The following is a 17142-nucleotide window of genomic DNA, read 5'->3' on the forward strand; positions in this document are numbered from 1 at the left end:
TACACACAGCAAATCTAACATTTAAATTTGATTTAATTTTCTGTTTTTGATGTACTAGACGTATAAAAAGCATCTCATTTTCTTCGCTTGGAAGTGTATTAATCTCTCTCTTTATCATAATAGTTGTATTCTAAACTTACGTCCTCCTCTGAACTCTTCGTATCTGACTCCAGAACCAAAGTTCAGGATCTGTTGAGGTGAATAATCCCACTAAATCAGTCACCGGACCTATTGAACTTTGAAACAACATCCTGCATGAAACCCCTGAAATGCTTTTTTCGTCCTTCCCATGTCAGAGAAAAGTGAAAGAAACAAACTTCCATGCAGCCTCAGTCTACAATAGTACGTGAATGTTTTATTGTGAATGACATATACATCAAGATATTCTTAAATTTTCCATGCTTTTGTGGTTTTGGGGTCTGACTAACAGACAAATATGTAACATGGCAGTAAATAATGATGAAACACTGACTGCTCCCTCCGTGCTGACTCAGTAGTATGTCTCCTGCTCCACCCAACCTAGAAACCAAAGGAGACAGAATTAGGGACATGGTTTTTGGGATGTTTCGCCTCACATTTGGGGTCTGAATTCTCCTCTTTCACAGACAAATCAAAAGAAGGGGGGCCGACTTGGTGCATCTAACAAGGCTGTGACCTTTAACTTTGCACTCAGGCTGCAGGATGATATCATCCCTCACATTGGCTGACAGTGATTCAAAGAAATAAGACCGGATTGGGGAGCGCGAGCAAGACACATCCTGAATTTAGCGCCGCCATGACTTTCTTGATGATGCCATTAAGAGATGTGTCCTGCGGGGACATGGAGGTTGTGGCATCTTTGTCTGGCAGTCGCTCATGAGACGATGATATCATCCTTGAGGCCACATATTTGACTAAAAGGAGAAGCTGGCTCTGACCTGAGCCTGCAGCTCAAACAACACAGGGACTGTGCTATCATTAGATGTACGCACAAGCAAATAAAACTGTATTAGAAGTCGGTGTGACTCCAAGGTGTGGATGATTGAATTATGTGGTTCAGCATCTTTTGCCAGGACCCACTGAGCCCAAAGCTGCATTTTATTTTTAGGCCTGAAACACTGAAATACTTGTGTTTCACAGAAGGATAAAAAATCACTGGGCTGGAATCATGGTTTCCACTTTTGAGTGAAACTGTGAAACTTTATTGAGCCCAGGGTTAAAAATAATCTGGAGGATGGTTAGCATTGGGCCATGTGCACAGGGGGGAATCTTTTGTTTGTGCAACTTTATTCAGAAGAATCCTATTTTTTACTTTTTATTCATTCATGGTAGTTTGAAACTGTGTCAGTTTAACTTGTCTTTTCTGTCTGATTGTAACACATTATTCACCATGGATGGGCAATGGGATGTTCACTGATCTGTGCTGTGGGGCTCAGATGTAGCAGAGCCACACTCTCTCACACACACTCACACACACAGAAACACAGCTGCATCAGAGCCAGCTCTGCATACAGGTTGTGCTCAGCTCCATGGGTGGAACGAGGCATTAACAATGGCAGGGTTGAGGGTTGAAATCCCGCTGGGCCCTGCCATCTGCCACAGTTCACTGGTCTGTGTGGAGACGCAGTTGTGGCAGGGATAACAGACACACGCACACACACAGAAAAAAGACACAGGGGCACATACACACATGATGTTCACTAACATTATACACCACTGCTTTTGCTCTCTGTATCACGCATCACACTGTATGTCATGACTGACATTACATCAGATTTCTACACCAGGAGGGAAGGAATAGTAGTCAACACCTTAAAACTACAGAACTGCAGAGAAGGTCACAAAGTCAAAAATTATACAAAATTTCAATGCAATTTGGTGGAAGCTTGGGCCAATAAAGTATTTCGTTTTTTTCACATTTGGCCAAAATGAGATAATCCTGTCCTTCTCATTCCCCTACGTTCCCCTCCAAATACAGAGAACAGAGGCAGACGTGTGTGGAACAAAAAGAAGAGTCGGTTAAGGTCTTACCGCCTGGGTTGCGTCTGAGGATATATCTTCTGGCTTCGTCGTACAGGAAGATGAGGAGGGAGTAGGGGAAGGCACAGAACCACCAACATGGCCTACGGGATGGACGGAGAGACAGATTGAGTGCATAGCTCCAAATCTTCACAGACCATCACACGGAGAGTTTAAATGATGCTTATCAGTTTCTTTAACTTGTGGGCTGCTTTTGTTGACTTAAGTGTTGCAGTAGGCTACATCTCATCTTTACAGAGAACAAAATAACGTACAGCCATTTTGAAAATCTTCCCTAAATGAAAACCTACAATATGCTACAATATGAATGTGAATATTTGCTGTAAATGTGTCATTTCCAGCACACCTCAGAGGTAAAGACGGAGATAAAAAGAGAGAACAAAACAAACACAGAAAGCAGGCGAGACAGAAATAGAGACAGGGAGACAGAGAACCGGGAGGAGAGACACAAGACGCTCAGACGAGAGAGGGTGAGAAGCCAAGGTTAGTTAAACATCAGCAGTCACCCAAAGAGAAAGGTGAGTGGGTGGGAGAAGAGGAGAGCAGACAGATGAAATGGTGGCGAGGAAGAAAGGGGAAGCAGGAGTGGGGGAAGACGCCAAACAATAACGAGGAGAAGACAACAAGGAGATTTCAGCTGCGTGTGAGACTCCTGTGCTAATGAGCTTAACGTGCCCTTTCTGCTTTCTATTTTTCTCTTTTAGGCAAAGACTCTCATCAGTGCAGCAACTCCTCTGCTTCATTCTGCCTCTGAAGTGGAAATTACCTGTGACACTCGATAATATCCACCTTTTCTAACAAGATAATGAAGCTAAAACAGCACCGACTTCCTGCCATGTGCAGTGTATCAAAGATAATATTTCTCTGCTCAGTGTTTTAGTTCAGTACAATTCAGAATCAGAAATACCTTATTGATCCCCGGGGGAAAACGACTATATATATATTCCTATATATCGTTGTGTGTGTTTTACTCACTTGAGAGGGTACATTCTGAGGGCAACGTCCATGCCCGGACAATATGACAGGAAGGCAGCCAGAGCTGTCTCCTCAAATAGACCAAAGATGAGGATACGGTTCCTGTGGAAGCAAAGAGTTAACACAGTTATTAACCTGAGAGCATTCATATCCTGTGATTAATGCTTTAAGAACAGCAGATGTTTTGGCATTCGATTGACACACAGAGAAGAACATAATGTCGACAAACGGTCATTTGCTTTCTGCACTGTTCAGATCCCAACATTGTTCTAGCACAAATATTTGCCCTCAACAGCTGAGGATATTTCACTGTAAAATAAAATGATTAAACCTGTTTGAAGCTAGAGACTACCTGTGCTGACGCCTGCCCTTTCTGTAGACTGAAATATAAGATGAAGGTCAGACTATAAAAGTACCCTGCTTGAATTTATCGCATGAGAAAAAAGGCCCTGTCTGTACTTTAAAGGTCTCATATGTCGTTATGTGTACATACTTCATTCCTTGCTGCAGGATGGAGTTCCTCCTGGTTTTACAGATGATCAGATCGGCCCACTGGACGACCACAATACTGGCGAAGAACGCTGTGTGGCAGGTGAACTCTACGATCTTTCTGCGCTCGTACGTCTGATGGATAGAACATTTTAAAAGATTAGCACATTTTCCTCTTCTGTTCTTCACTTAAAACTCATTTTGGCTTAAGCATTAACAACAAGCCATAGCATTATTAAAAACATTAGCATTACTGACCCACTGCTGTCCGTAGCTGTCTTCCAGGTCATTTACGTATTTGTCGTCCCACAGCACTCTGATCCCCAGCAGGTCCATGGGGAGGAAACCATTTTCAGCCAGGATCACAAAGTATGTGAAGAAGCCAGCTGTGGCCTGCATCATACCTACCAGAGAAGAAGAGCAGTTTAACTTTGATGGGATGGAAAAGGTTAAACATTTAGAAAATGTCCCAAGACAGAGTGTCAGTTTACCGATCTGTCCGTAGGCTATGCTGATGAGCCTCTCATTCACCAGTTTGTCTGTTTTGGGGTTTCTGGGCTGTCTCTTCATGATGTCGCTCTCAGCTTCTTCATAAGCCAGGGAGATGGCAGGGACCTGGGAGACGACAAGTAAATAAAAAGTAAATAAAAGAAGTAAATTAAGTAAATTGTCCACCCAAATTCATGTTATGTATCTTTGTCGCACAGATTTGATCTTCCTATGATGAATAACAAGAAATAAGAGCTCACCATGTCAGTTCCCAGGTCAATACAGAGGATGGTGACGGTTCCCAGGGGCAGAGGGATGTTGGCGATGATGAAGAGGAGGAAGGGTGAGATCTCAGGGATGTTACTGGTCAGAGTGTAGGCGATGGACTTCTTCAAGTTGTCAAAGATCAGACGGCCTGGCAAAGTAATCGAGAAATGAATATCGTGAGCAGTTAAAATGATGTTTTTTGCAGTCTTCCACATGTCTGCAGGTATAAGCCTTGGTGGAGGTCTTACCTTCTTCCACTCCAGTAACAATGGAGGCAAAGTTGTCGTCCAGCAGGATCATGTCAGCGGCCTGCTTGGAGACGTCAGATCCAGCGATACCCATAGCAACGCCGATGTCAGCCTTCTTCAGAGCAGGAGAGTCGTTCACACCATCACCTGTCACAGCCACAATGGCTCCCTGCAGAGAGACGGAAGAAGTGTTAGGATGACCACTTTAATATTTAAAACAAAAATCTATTTCTGAAAGCTTTTAATCCCAATTTGTGTCTGTGAAAATGTCTTAAATTCCCTGTGACGCTGACCTGTCTCTGGCAACCTTCCACAATGATAAGTTTCTGCTGAGGGGAGGTTCTGGCAAAGACGATTTCAGTGTGGTGTTTCAGCACATCGTCGAGATGCTCTGAGGTCATGTCTTTCAGCTCGCCGCCGTGGACAACGCAGGCCTTGGCGTCCCTGGAGAGGAAATCACAGCAGCATTAGGACAACAGTTGTTATCCCACATCCTGTTTCTGAGAGGAAAACTGAGGATGGGGTATAATTGGGGCGATACAAAAGAAAATCAAGGGCAATGGGCAAACTGGGAGAACAGGAAATTCAGTCAGCATTGGCCTCAACATCTCTTTAAGAAAAATTATGGTATTGACAGCAAAAAGCTAGATTTAGAATACAGGGCCTGCTGAAACATTAGACCTTAAACCAGACAATGAATCATGCATTTTTAACATTTTATCAGTCCCAAAGTGCAGGATAGTGTCACATTTTTCCCAGACAAGTGATATTCCTCATCAGTTAACAAACAGGTCTTTCCTACATGAGGATTCTGTCACAGGATGACAGTGTTTTTCTAGTGTGACTGTGACCTGAACTCACAGACTGAAACTTGCTGATGAAGAAACAGCAAAGCCAGAAGCTCAGAGACACATGTAGATTTATTTGTCTGCAGTGAATAAATGGTAAAAGCCTTTTTGGCCGTGTAGATTGCAAGCCATCGTCAGCCAACGCCAATTTAATTTTGCTCTATTAGTTCAAGTATTAGGAAGAACTGCCACAGAAGAAGAGACATACAACTAGTGCTCATGTTTGAGCACTCAGAACTAAGCTTTAGTAAGTGTACTAACCTGGGGTTGACCTCTGAGACGGGTACATTCAGGCGGGCAGCAATGTCTTCAACGGTCTCGTTGCCTTCAGAGATGATACCCACACCCTTAGCAATAGCCTTGGCTGTGATGGGATGGTCACCTGTGACCATGATAACCTGAGGAGATATTAACACAGAACATGATTTTTTTGTACAACAATTTTGCATTAAATGTTCAATTGCAAAGTATGATAACAATAGATACAGACCACCTGAAAAGACTACAGTTACATACCTTGATTCCAGCGCTCCTGCATTTGCCCACAGCGTCGGGCACAGCAGCACGAGGAGGGTCGATCATGGACATGAGGCCAATGAAGCACAATTTCTCAGTGGGGAAGTTCACCTCCTCAGTGTCAAAAGCAAAGCCCTCTGGGAACTGGTCATCAGGCAAGTTGAAATGGCAGAAACCTGAGTAAGACAGGAAGAAAATGCTTGTCAGGAGTTCACAGATTCTGTGATTTCTCCACCAACTAATTAAAGAGGTAAGGATGTGGCTATAAAATGGAGACATGTTGTACCCAGCACTCTCTCTCCAAGTCCTCCCAGCTCAACATAGGCGTTCTGGAAAGCGTCTTTCATCTCGTCGTCCAGAGCCTGCTCTTTGCCCTGGATCATGATGGAGGAGCAGCGGTCCAAAATCCTCTCGGGGGCTCCTTTCATCACCAGCAGGTGATTGGTCTCTCCAGGAGTTGTGTTCTTGTGGATGGAGAGCTATGGGACAAAAGGAAGGCTGGATTTGAAATACTTGTTTTGTAGTTGTGCAATGAAAATCACAGTTTTATTCTAAACTATGCTGGTACTCATTTGTCAAACACTGGACAATGAAGACATGAATGAACCCAACCACTAGAGGGCGTAAATTCACATTGTCTTACAATGTTGGGTTTGCAAAGTTTTCTAGGATAGAAATCTGCATCACTTCACCTGCACAGGCTACATGTTGAACACATTTAGAAGCTTTAATGGTGTGGGAGACTATGTGGCCTGTTATTGGACCTGGTATTTGTTGGTGGAGTTGAAGGGGATCTCAGAATTCTTGGGGTATTTGTCTCTCATGCCACCAACGGATCCGCAGCACAGCTCAATACACTTCAGCAAGGCAGCTTCTGAGGCGTCACCGGCTACATCTCTCTGTGGGTTTAAGCAAAGGACGGAAGAGTTGGTTCAGTGGGTTTGACCCAAATTGTGGATCACATTGGTCTCTCTATTTTACAATATATTGCACACAGTTGCAAAAATGTTTCATACAAAAAATTAAGAATCATTTTTCCACATATCCTCTGAAGGTCACATTTTAAATAAAAGACTTCTACAAGAGTTGTGCTGATTTATAAATCAGATGAATAAACAATGGCTACCTCCTTCTCATTTCAAATTGCCTTTAAAAAAATAACCATTTGGTAAACCATTCTACAATAAAAAGCCTGTTCTACCTCATTTCATCCTGCTCTCATTGTGCAGTTTGAGAAAGAAACACACTAGACAGTACTCATTCAGAAATAAATCAATGGTTTTGCCCAGCCACCTCTTGCTATAGCAGCTATATATTTTGGAAAAGGCCTTTAATTATGCTTAGTGCTTTTTATAAAGATTTGTAGAGCAGTTTGGCCGCATTTGTATTTTGTTGGATCCAAAAAGTTTCTTGCCAAGTCATAGGCCGAGGCACCTCCCACACAGTCACTGCATCTTGGGATTCATCTGGGTAGAGTATCCAATTCAACCAAATGTTTTGAGGAAGAAAAATATTCCATGAGGTAATGAGGGTAAAGCCTGATTGTGTACAACCTGGACTAAGAGGTGGTGTTACACCAAAAGCCAAAGTTATTAATATCTTCCTCCACTGGTGAATTATTTAGACTCTGTGGTGATCAGAATGGGTGAACCAGAGCAAAACGTTTAGTGTTTGGTAAGCGGAAGAGTTTATAGGAGGATGCTGCATGCAATAAGCTCTTCACCTTCAGGATGGGAACGTTGCTCTGCTCGGCCAGGAAGACGGCGCGGTTGCAGAGTCCAGCGATTCTGGCCAGAGCAGCCCAGGTGGCCGAGCTCCTGTCGAAGGAGGCCCCGCTCTGGTTCTCTGTGGTGTCGGCCTCGTGGATCTGGTTGTCGAACCACATGTGGGCCACGGTCATCCTGTTCTGGGTCAGGGTGCCGGTCTTGTCGGAGCAGATGGTGGAGGTGGAACCCAGGGTCTCGACAGCTTCCAAGTTCTTCACCAGGCAGTTCTTCTTGGCCATACGCTTAGCAGTCAGGGTCAGACACACCTAGAGACAGAAGTCAAGTGTTTATAGATGTCACATCTTTATTCTATTGCAGAATGAGAGATGAGATTTGGGCAGAAACACTAAAACTCACAGTGACAGTAGCCAGGAGACCTTCTGGCACGTTGGCAACGATGATACCGATGAGGAAGATGACGGCCTCCAGCCACCCGTATCCAAGGATGAGTGAGAGGACGAAGAAAGACACACCCAGGAAGACGGCCACGCCGGTGATGATGTGGATGAAATGCTCGATCTCGACGGCGATGGGAGTTTTGCCGCCATCCAGACTGGAAGCCAGGGTGGCGATACGACCCATGACGGTGCGGTCTCCGGTGTTGATGACGACTCCTTTGGCAGTACCTGGGGAGAGCAAGAGATTTCACCTATAAATTCAGATTTCACCTGTAAATTGATGATTTTGTTTGGACATTGTCTCCCCAAATCTTTTAAAGTTCAATCTAATTAAAACTGTACACAAATGAATTTTGACCCTGTGATTTCTGTGCTCTTTGCTGGCTCTCTACCTTCAACACAGTTGGTGGAGAAGAAAGCAATGTTCCTAGTTTCCAGAGGGTTGTCGTTGGAGAAGTCTGGAGTACGAGTCTGGGGCTCTGATTCACCAGTCAGAGAGGAGTTGTCCACCTGAAGGATGAAGAGTAAAGCAAGAATGAAATACGAAAGATATCCAGAGATGTGAAAACACACATTATCACAAGTTAGCTTGACACACACAAATAAATATCTAATATCTTAAGCGCTGTTTCAAACCACTGCTCCATGAGAACGTCAGCAAGGTGAGATTAAAGCACGTCTTTGAGGTACGGACCTTGCAGCCGTGAGCAGAGATGATTCTCAGATCAGCTGGGATCCTGTCTCCACCTTTAACCTCCACCAAATCTCCAACCACCACATCCTCAGCGTTGATGCTGTTCTTCTCACCGTCACGGATAACCAGGGCTTGCTACGAGACCAAAGGTGAAATATATGTTTTTAGGGCCATTTCTGAACAGATTCATGCATGTGAAGAGGTATAACACTTCCTGTATAGGCTTTGCTTTTATTTACAGAAGCAAGATATCAGATGATAAATGTGTCATCAGGGCAGTAATGCTGATGAAGTCATACTCCTCCTTAGCATTGTGCAACATGTTCTATTATTTGTCTTAAATTTGATATGAGTTATATTTTGAGCCACTGGAGACTATACATTAAGCCATTTTGGAAAGAATCGCAACTAAATAAGCATTTCAATTATACTGAAAACTGTGACACAGATATGAAGGTACAAAAGTCGGGAAAAAAACTCACCTGTGGGACCAGGTTCTTGAAGGAGTCCATGATCTTAGAGCTCTTGGCCTCTTGGTAGTAGGAGAAACAACCGGTGATGATGACGACAGCGGAAAGCACGACACCCAAGTACAACTACAGTGAGAGAGAAGAGACTGTTAGTCAGTTCATCTTTGGTGGTTTTAATTATAGATAAAAGTCACATACAAAGACCTCCTTACGTTATCATTGGCAGGCTCGTCTTCTGCGGCAGCCTGGATACCGTAAGCGAGGAAGCAGAGGATAGCACCAATCCACAGCAACATGGAGAAACCGCCAAACAGCTGCAAACAAGATCAAACAACATTCAAGCTTCAAGACTTTTCTGGTTTTACTGGCTAGAGTGAGTTAATCTGCATTTCTAAAATTTTAATATGCAAAACAGGCTTGTGTTTTGCATTGGAAATGTTGTGCTCCCGACTGGGAATTTCAGCCCAGAAGTGACTTTTACCTGTTTACAGAACTTGACCCATTCAGGCGTTGTGGGAGGAGGCGTGAGGGCGTTTGGGCCATCTCGGGCCAAGATCTCTTTTGCTCTGGAGTTGGAAAGACCCTAAAAAGAGACACAAAGAAGAACGAAGAAAGGTTAAAATATTGTACATGTCTTCCAACAACAGCCTGGCAGACTGACAGAAAAAAGGGATAGGGTTGAGTAATGGATTGTCTCGCCTGATGTGAGTGTGTGGTTGTCTGTGTAAACTAAGGAAAACTTGTGAGCCAACTTTTTTGCTCTGCCACTCTACAGCTTTGTCTTTGTCCTGGTTTATTGGAAGGAAACACTTTGAAGGACAAGCCAGAGCGACATGATTCTTGCTGAACTGTTTTATTTAGTAAACAGCTACACTGCTATTACCTCAGGAGGTGGTGGATTAAAGTTTGGTTGAAACACAAACAAAAGAAACCACATCCACAGGAATAAAGATCTCAGTAATCTTACAATTACTGCTTTTCTGTGTAGTCTTTTAAGCTTGAGGTAATTTACAGCTTGTGATATGGAAAGCTTGATAACAGTGCAAGAGAGGATCAGGTTGTATCTCTATTGTCAATGAACAGTGCGTACTTCAGCAAGGTCAAGGTCACATTTTCTTACAGTGTAAAAAATGGAGAAGAATTAAGAGTAAAGAGTGACTTAAGGTCTCTTTGGGGGGCACCAGGAGTGAAAAGGAGAGTTTCTTTCCTTGTTGGTAGGGTCAATAAGACCGGTGTACCAGCGTGAATGAAGTCTTTGTTTTGGGGCAAACTCAGACAGATCAGATTTCTACAGATAATCAGTCATCAGTCAAAGCCTTTGGCCAGTGTAGGGTTGCTTTGGGTTGTGTAATGGGATTCTGTGTGTGTGTCTCGGTTTCCCCTTTTCTGTACAATGTGACATTTATTGACACATACTTATTATCCAGAGCAGTGTTTCCCAGCATGACAAAATATAATACTTTATATAATAAGTATAAAGTGTTTGTCTGTGGTTTTGACCTAAGTTTGCACTGCGAGATCCTCCCTAGCTTCTGGGCTTATCTGCTTCTGTGAAATTGTCACCAGCAGCAAGTACAACAACGGCAGTGAGTTACTATCACTCTGATAGGCTCACACACTCACATTCAAAAACAAACAACCACACATGCAGAGCGCTCACCCTGGTTAGGTCAGTTCCATATTTTCTGTGAAGTTCATCCAAGGTTAACTTGTGATCATCCTATGGAGGGAGAAAGAGAGAGAGATTGAGCGACATTGCGTAAAACAAGCCAAAATCCTTGTCATTTTAAAACCGCAGATATTATCTCCTTTGAGGATTAAAAAATGTCCTGTCACGGCCTCCAGAGGGACACGGGGAACATAAAGATGAAAAGACAAAATCGGCCATCTGATCAGGATTATGGATGAATGCCGGTCCATACAGTGTGATTTTAAGATTAGTCAAAGCAGACACGTTCGAGTGAAACTAGAGTCTGCTGGTGAATCCTCGAGCCAAACTCGAGGGATAAGCCGCCGTGAGCTCTGTTACGTATGGACTCATCCAAACAGTCGGTGTGCTGCGAGCAAACAGTTCATCCAGCCGAATCAATGTCACCCAACTGATATACTGATGTTTGCTCCCAGGAGTATTGCTGACATGTTGGTGGAGCCCACTCTTTCAGACTCATAGCTGAACTAAATGAGTTCGGTGGATGATTTGATTAGCTAAAGTAAGATTGTGATCATATAATTCTTTTTAAAAAAAGGTTTGATCAAGTAGCGATCTCTTTATTTTTAAATGAAAGAGCGGGGGAAAAATGCAAATAAAAGTGGATCTGCAAAAGAACAACTAGAGAAGCTGGCACATTTATGCGCCTACACTGTGGTTTTTGAATAACGCCTACAGTGAGTGAATGAATAGAGATTCTTCCAATGTAATTTGGATGATCTGCAATAATATCTGACTCCCACCTTTCATTTTTTTATACTGTGAAACAACAAAAGTATTGTAATGCTGGTTTCTGCGGTGGCTTACTAACCTCACGTATGTGAAACATTTCTGGTGCTGAATTTTCCATGTCGGTATGGCATTAAGTTAAGTTTTACGTTTTTTTTCCTCAGTAATTATCCATGAAATAAAATCTGCGCAGCTTGTTACACCCTGACAAAATGCAATGAGTCAAACCCCTAAACACATGGAAAGTATGTCATGTTGTGTGTGTATTCATTGTTATTACATGGAGGAGAAGGAAAAATATTGGAGACGTCAATCTTTACGTTGGCCTATTTCATGAATAACATTTGTTGAAAAAAATAGACTCCCATTTTTATGATCTGTATAATGCAGCTTTGTTCTCAGCTACTGTTGGTCCATAGTGAATGAATGAATGATTGAGGGAATGAATAAATAAACAAATGAATGAAGCATCAGTTCACACCACTTAGTGACAGTGTCCCATTATATTATGTAAGCACAAGTTTATTTTTAGCTTCAGTTTAATGGTTCAATCATCCACTGACATTATACATTTACATAGTAGGAATGTAAAAATGTGAAGTCCTAAGCTGTTAATGGATGATGTGAGTACCTTCACATCTGCAGTATGTGCCCTCTTTACAGACGGTGGAGAAAATGGGTGTAATTGCGCAGTTCTGCCTGGCCTGACATCGTTTTGCATTATAATAAGCAAGCAAAGTGTTCCATGCCAAATGTGACATGGATAATGTTTTATCACATGCCTCAAACTACTGCTGCTTTTTTAACTCATAAACACACACATTTGGATAATGTTTTGACAGCCAAACACGCTCTCCAGGCCTAGATTAAGACATTTCTTCTGGCCACCATTGATGTTGAACTCAATGACATTGAACATGAGTCCATATTTAGCATTTTCTGCTGGACTTTGTCACATTTATGTTGCTATGGGAATAGTTTCCATTGTCTTTAGCTGGACTTTGACGCCTCAGTGAATAATATGATGGTGCAATAATCATTAACATGTCAGCTTCATAGGCTCCATAGAGACCCACCTACACTCTTACTACTGTTTTACTACTGCCCAATATGCTATTATTATTTAACCATAGTTCAAATATCAATTCATGACAGTAACTCACTGTTGCCCTTTTTGTGTTCCCAAAGTGAAACTTTTTTCACTTTTTTTTTGCCTTTTTGATGACACAGTGCACTTTTAGCAATTTAGAGACATTAAAGACAGCGCCTGCTGTTAATTGCAGTAAATGATATGCTAAATTGGGGAGGTTATGGCAGACCGGTGATACGGTTGCTATGGCATTGAGATGTCCTTCAGTAGCGGCAGGACTTTGAGATCTAGTTAAGACGTACCGAGGACAATAATCATTGATATGTCACCTAGATAGAACTTTATTACCTAATAACCTGTAGTACTCTGTGGCCTGGTGGGTGACATTGGGCAAGGACGGTTGCCAGAGAAACATGCCGTAATTAAAGAATTAATTATAAAACTGGCAACAAGCCATGATATTCATATTCTCTTGTAATGGTAGTTTTTACTTTAGAAACATGCAGCATATCTGCAACAAGCTAACAGCATCAGTCTACACCTGTCATTGATGACCTTGAGAAAGTCAAACCCCATTTCACATCTATAACACATTACAGAAAATTGAAATATCTTCAAATCATTAGCGGGCACTCTAACTTTAACATGGTGTGTCCACTAATGTCTGCTTAGCGCTTTGAGATGAACATGAGATCTGAATCTGCCTACTGACCTTGTGAAGGACACTATTCTACGGAAGTTAAAAGCCGCTTTTGAGGGTAGTTCATGGACAAACAGAAGTGAGAAGAGCTGTGGCAAACTTCTTACTTAAGAAGACAGAAATACTTTAAGTTACAGACGAAACCTTAACACCTTTAATGATTCTATTTCTGCCTATAAAATGCCACCATTGCACATTTAAACATACAGTCTGGTGTGAAATCATTCATGAGACGTTTTCATTGAATTGGGGATGAACTTAATGCCAGAGTGCCTCACTGACCTTGGGAAATGACCTCTGCCAGATACAAATTCAGACTGAGAAAAAGCTGACACCAGTGGAAATTGTGCAACTGTTCAATGCAGGATATTTCAAACCCACTTAAACCTCAAAGCATGCCAATTTTACAACTCTGCAAGTTTCTATGCAGCCAGAGCAGCTGAGTGCAGCGGTGAAAGTTTAGCATCTGTGTGATTGTGGCTGGAGATAAAATGAACTTGCCCTACTGATCAAACTACCCATGATCTGAGTTTGAAAGGAAATAAGAAGCAGAATAATATATGTTTACTGGCTGCGGTAAAAGGACTGGTTCATATGTTTAGAGAAACTGAAGACAATAATAACAACAGAGCCTCTCACCCAACATTTCAGCGCTGAAAATCGAGCTAGATAAGCATGACTTATGAAGTTAAGTATAGCTGGGAACTCCTTAATAACATGTGACAGTACATGCAGCAGTGTAAGTAGCAATCTGTATGAAATACAGGTCAGACAGCGACATCTCATGTGACTAGCTGCGAGGTCTGTCTCAGCCGTGACTGTATCGCTGCTGTGACCAATGGTAGTGACTTACAATGACCAACAGTGTTAACATGGCTGAATAAGACTGTCATTAAGTATGAGGCAAGCAATGTGTATGGGAGGACATGGTTGTAAAGTTCACCAAGGTCATTCTATTTAACGCCTGTTCCTTTCAGTTTTAATTAAGGTGGATTTTGCAAGTTACAAACACTTTTACAAACTCACTTTGAAGTCACTTGCCATATGGAAATTGCCCCAATCAAGTACTTAAGATAATAACAGATTGGTTTGACTTTTCTTTGTGTACTTACCAGGTCAACTTCTTTCTTCAGGTCATCCATATCCTTCTCCCCTTTACCCTTCTTGCCTTTCTTGTCCTGGCCATCTGAGGTTGCCGCCAGTTTGTACTCATCTTTCCCTCTCTGGATTGAAGAAAGTGAGACAAAATTAGCTTCTGCACAAGACCAAGCACATGTAGGAAGATCGCTCTGAAGCCTCTTTTGTTGCACGAGTGAGAGCAGAAAGCAGTGTCAACTTTGCTGTTCAAACATGCTGTAAAACTTGTGTTAATCATTGTTAGAAGGGTTGTGAATTACTCTCATAAAAATCTCTAATTTGAAAAGTTCGAAGAGTCTCAAAACTCCAAAAACTGTAAAAAAACAACAAACAACTGTACGCTGTAGCAGATTTCGAAACTAAGGTACAAAGTACTTCAGGCAATCCACAACTGTCAAGCTGAACCAATAACTTGTGACCAAAACTTCTGAGCTAAAAACTGAAAAACATAACCGGCCTAATCTAACCTAAATCTAAAGACTCTTAGGCCAAAACATGTGACAAAGTTCCAATACTTACTCCCAGCCCCATGGTTGCAAAGCAAGTCTGAGAACAGTCAATCCAATTGTCTTTTTAAATTGCAGCTTTCCTACCCCGCCTCTCTCTCTCTCTCTCACACTCTCTCTCTCTCACTCTCTCTCTCTCCCTCTCAACCCTGTCGCGTCCTGTGTCTTCCGCACTCCCCAGAGCAGAGAAGATAAGTTGCTTCACGTTAGCATGCCTTTATACCCTCAACTAGCTCACCTGCCCTGATAGGAGGAGCTTGGGGGAGGGGAGATGGAGAGAGGGGTGAAACTAGACAGGTGAGTAGTAGTGTTGGGGAGGCAAGGTGGGGGGGTTGCTGGGGGAGGGAGGCATTGGTGAAGGAGAAAGGGGAGGGGTGAGTCTTGCTCAACTTCCCTGTTTTGTTCTCACTGCTTCCTTCTTTCATTCTAACTTACGCTCTTTCCTCAATCCATTCTTCCTTTTCCACAAAGTTTCATTTTGACCTTTACTTGCAACAGGTAGGAGGTTTGGATAACGCCCACGCCCTTCAGCTCCAGAGAAACCCGAGTCAATCCCTGTGCGCACCGTCTCTGTGTGCTTAGTTTACAGTACAAACAGGGATGAACGAAAAAAAAAAAAAGAGGCAAGATAGAGGAATAGTGAATGAGAGTCAGATAGAGATAAAGGCAGAGCTAGACAGGTGAAAGTCCAGTTCTGCAGGTGACTGACTGCCCGAAGCTGAATGAGGCATTTGAATAACAAAGACTGAAAGAGAGAAGGGCGAGAAGCTGATTAAAACTGACTGACTTTTTTTCCCCAAGAGGGCTCGGGAGAAAGAGGTTGGACAAAAGTGTTGCTCATAGCAAAGATAACAAGTGGAATGCAAAGGGAGGGATCCACTGAGCCTTTAGCTTTCGCTCTATCTGAGGTCAATGTGCCCTGGAAAAAAAACACCTTGTAATTGATTCTGAAGTCCTTCCACCTCAGGAAAAGTCAAAAGGCCAGGACTGCAATGTCTTTCACAATACTAAACCATTGTGTTTAGCATAGATTTACATAGTTGCAACACTGAGTGAGCTCAAAAATGTCCTTGGCCGACTGCCTGCTGCTCCCATACAGTGGCAAAAGGATTAATATATGTTAATCATCCTGAGAAAAAACACAAAAATACTATTTGAGACCCGATTTGTGTTGAGTCCTCTAAGAGTTCAGGTGAGATTTAGGTTTCCCGGACAAACGTGGGCAAAGATCAGCTGCTACTAAACCAGGACATGGATACAAATACTTATTTAATTGTTTCAGCTGATAAACTAACAGGAACCAAACGGTTTGTGGCCCCACCTCATTGTTCCTGTGATTAGCAGAAATGTGAAGCAGAGCTATAAAGTTTAACTGAGCGGGTTTTAGATGAATGATTGAACCACCTAATGCCCCTGAAATACACTGTGTCCTTGAACAAAGTGATTTCCCAACTGGTCATCAAGCTGGTACAGCAAAAGCTAAATGGTAAAAAAAATATGAAATATTAGTGCAGGAGATGCACTGGATAAAAGCTTTCTGAGTCTCAGTTCAGTCACAATGTCATCACAGATCTATGGCGGCCACCTTAACTGCTCAAAAGGACACTCATGACCCTGAAATCTCTACGAAACCAAGAAGTGCTCTTCCTGTTCATTGTAACTTGCAGGGAGGAGGAGGGATTGTCCTCGCTGGTGGGGGTTGCTGAATGTGTTTGTAGTAAACTTCCGACTGTTTATAGTCACTAGACTATGGGAGGAGGGGGGTTATAAGACAAAGATGAGGAGAAGAGAGAGAAAGTAGGGTGGAAGAACGTAAAATAGCAGGGGAGGACGAAAATAGGAATTCTGAGAGAAAGGGGAAGAGGAAATGAAAGAGGAGGGGAAAATGAAAAGGGTAAAAGAGTATGAGGCAGAAAGAGAGTACAGCTCTTCTGTTCGGTATTCTTCTAGTTGTTGTACACTGAAAGCAGCTCATTTTGTTGTTGCTTTGGCAGTATACAGGCCTGGAGAACCTGCCATGGCAGTGCAGCCTGCAGTGTTCCAATTCTATTCACAAGGATGAAATAGATCCAGGAGAAAGAGGACGATGATGT

General features: G+C 42.6%; 1 protein-coding gene across 1 annotated transcript; it reads right to left on the minus strand.

Moving 5' to 3' along the window:
• Positions 1 to 329: 329 nt before the first annotated feature.
• LOC139306456 (sodium/potassium-transporting ATPase subunit alpha-1) lies at positions 330 to 15217 on the minus strand. The gene is made up of 23 exons (XM_070930313.1): positions 15063 to 15217; positions 14519 to 14629; positions 10840 to 10899; positions 9661 to 9762; positions 9392 to 9493; positions 9192 to 9305; positions 8710 to 8844; positions 8408 to 8525; positions 7975 to 8243; positions 7575 to 7883; positions 6616 to 6750; positions 6138 to 6330; positions 5852 to 6027; positions 5597 to 5733; positions 4781 to 4931; positions 4488 to 4656; positions 4233 to 4387; positions 3975 to 4098; positions 3742 to 3887; positions 3488 to 3618; positions 2995 to 3096; positions 2011 to 2102; positions 330 to 519 (listed from the first exon to the last, which is right to left on the minus strand). Exons 1-23 carry the CDS (start codon positions 15072 to 15074, stop codon positions 491 to 493), a joined length of 3072 nt encoding a protein of 1023 aa, XP_070786414.1. The 5' UTR covers positions 15075 to 15217; the 3' UTR covers positions 330 to 490.
• Between the last annotated feature and the right edge of the window lie 1925 nt (positions 15218 to 17142).

Source organism: Enoplosus armatus, chromosome 24, assembly GCF_043641665.1.
Source record: "Enoplosus armatus isolate fEnoArm2 chromosome 24, fEnoArm2.hap1, whole genome shotgun sequence".
NCBI lineage: Eukaryota > Metazoa > Chordata > Actinopteri > Centrarchiformes > Enoplosidae > Enoplosus > Enoplosus armatus.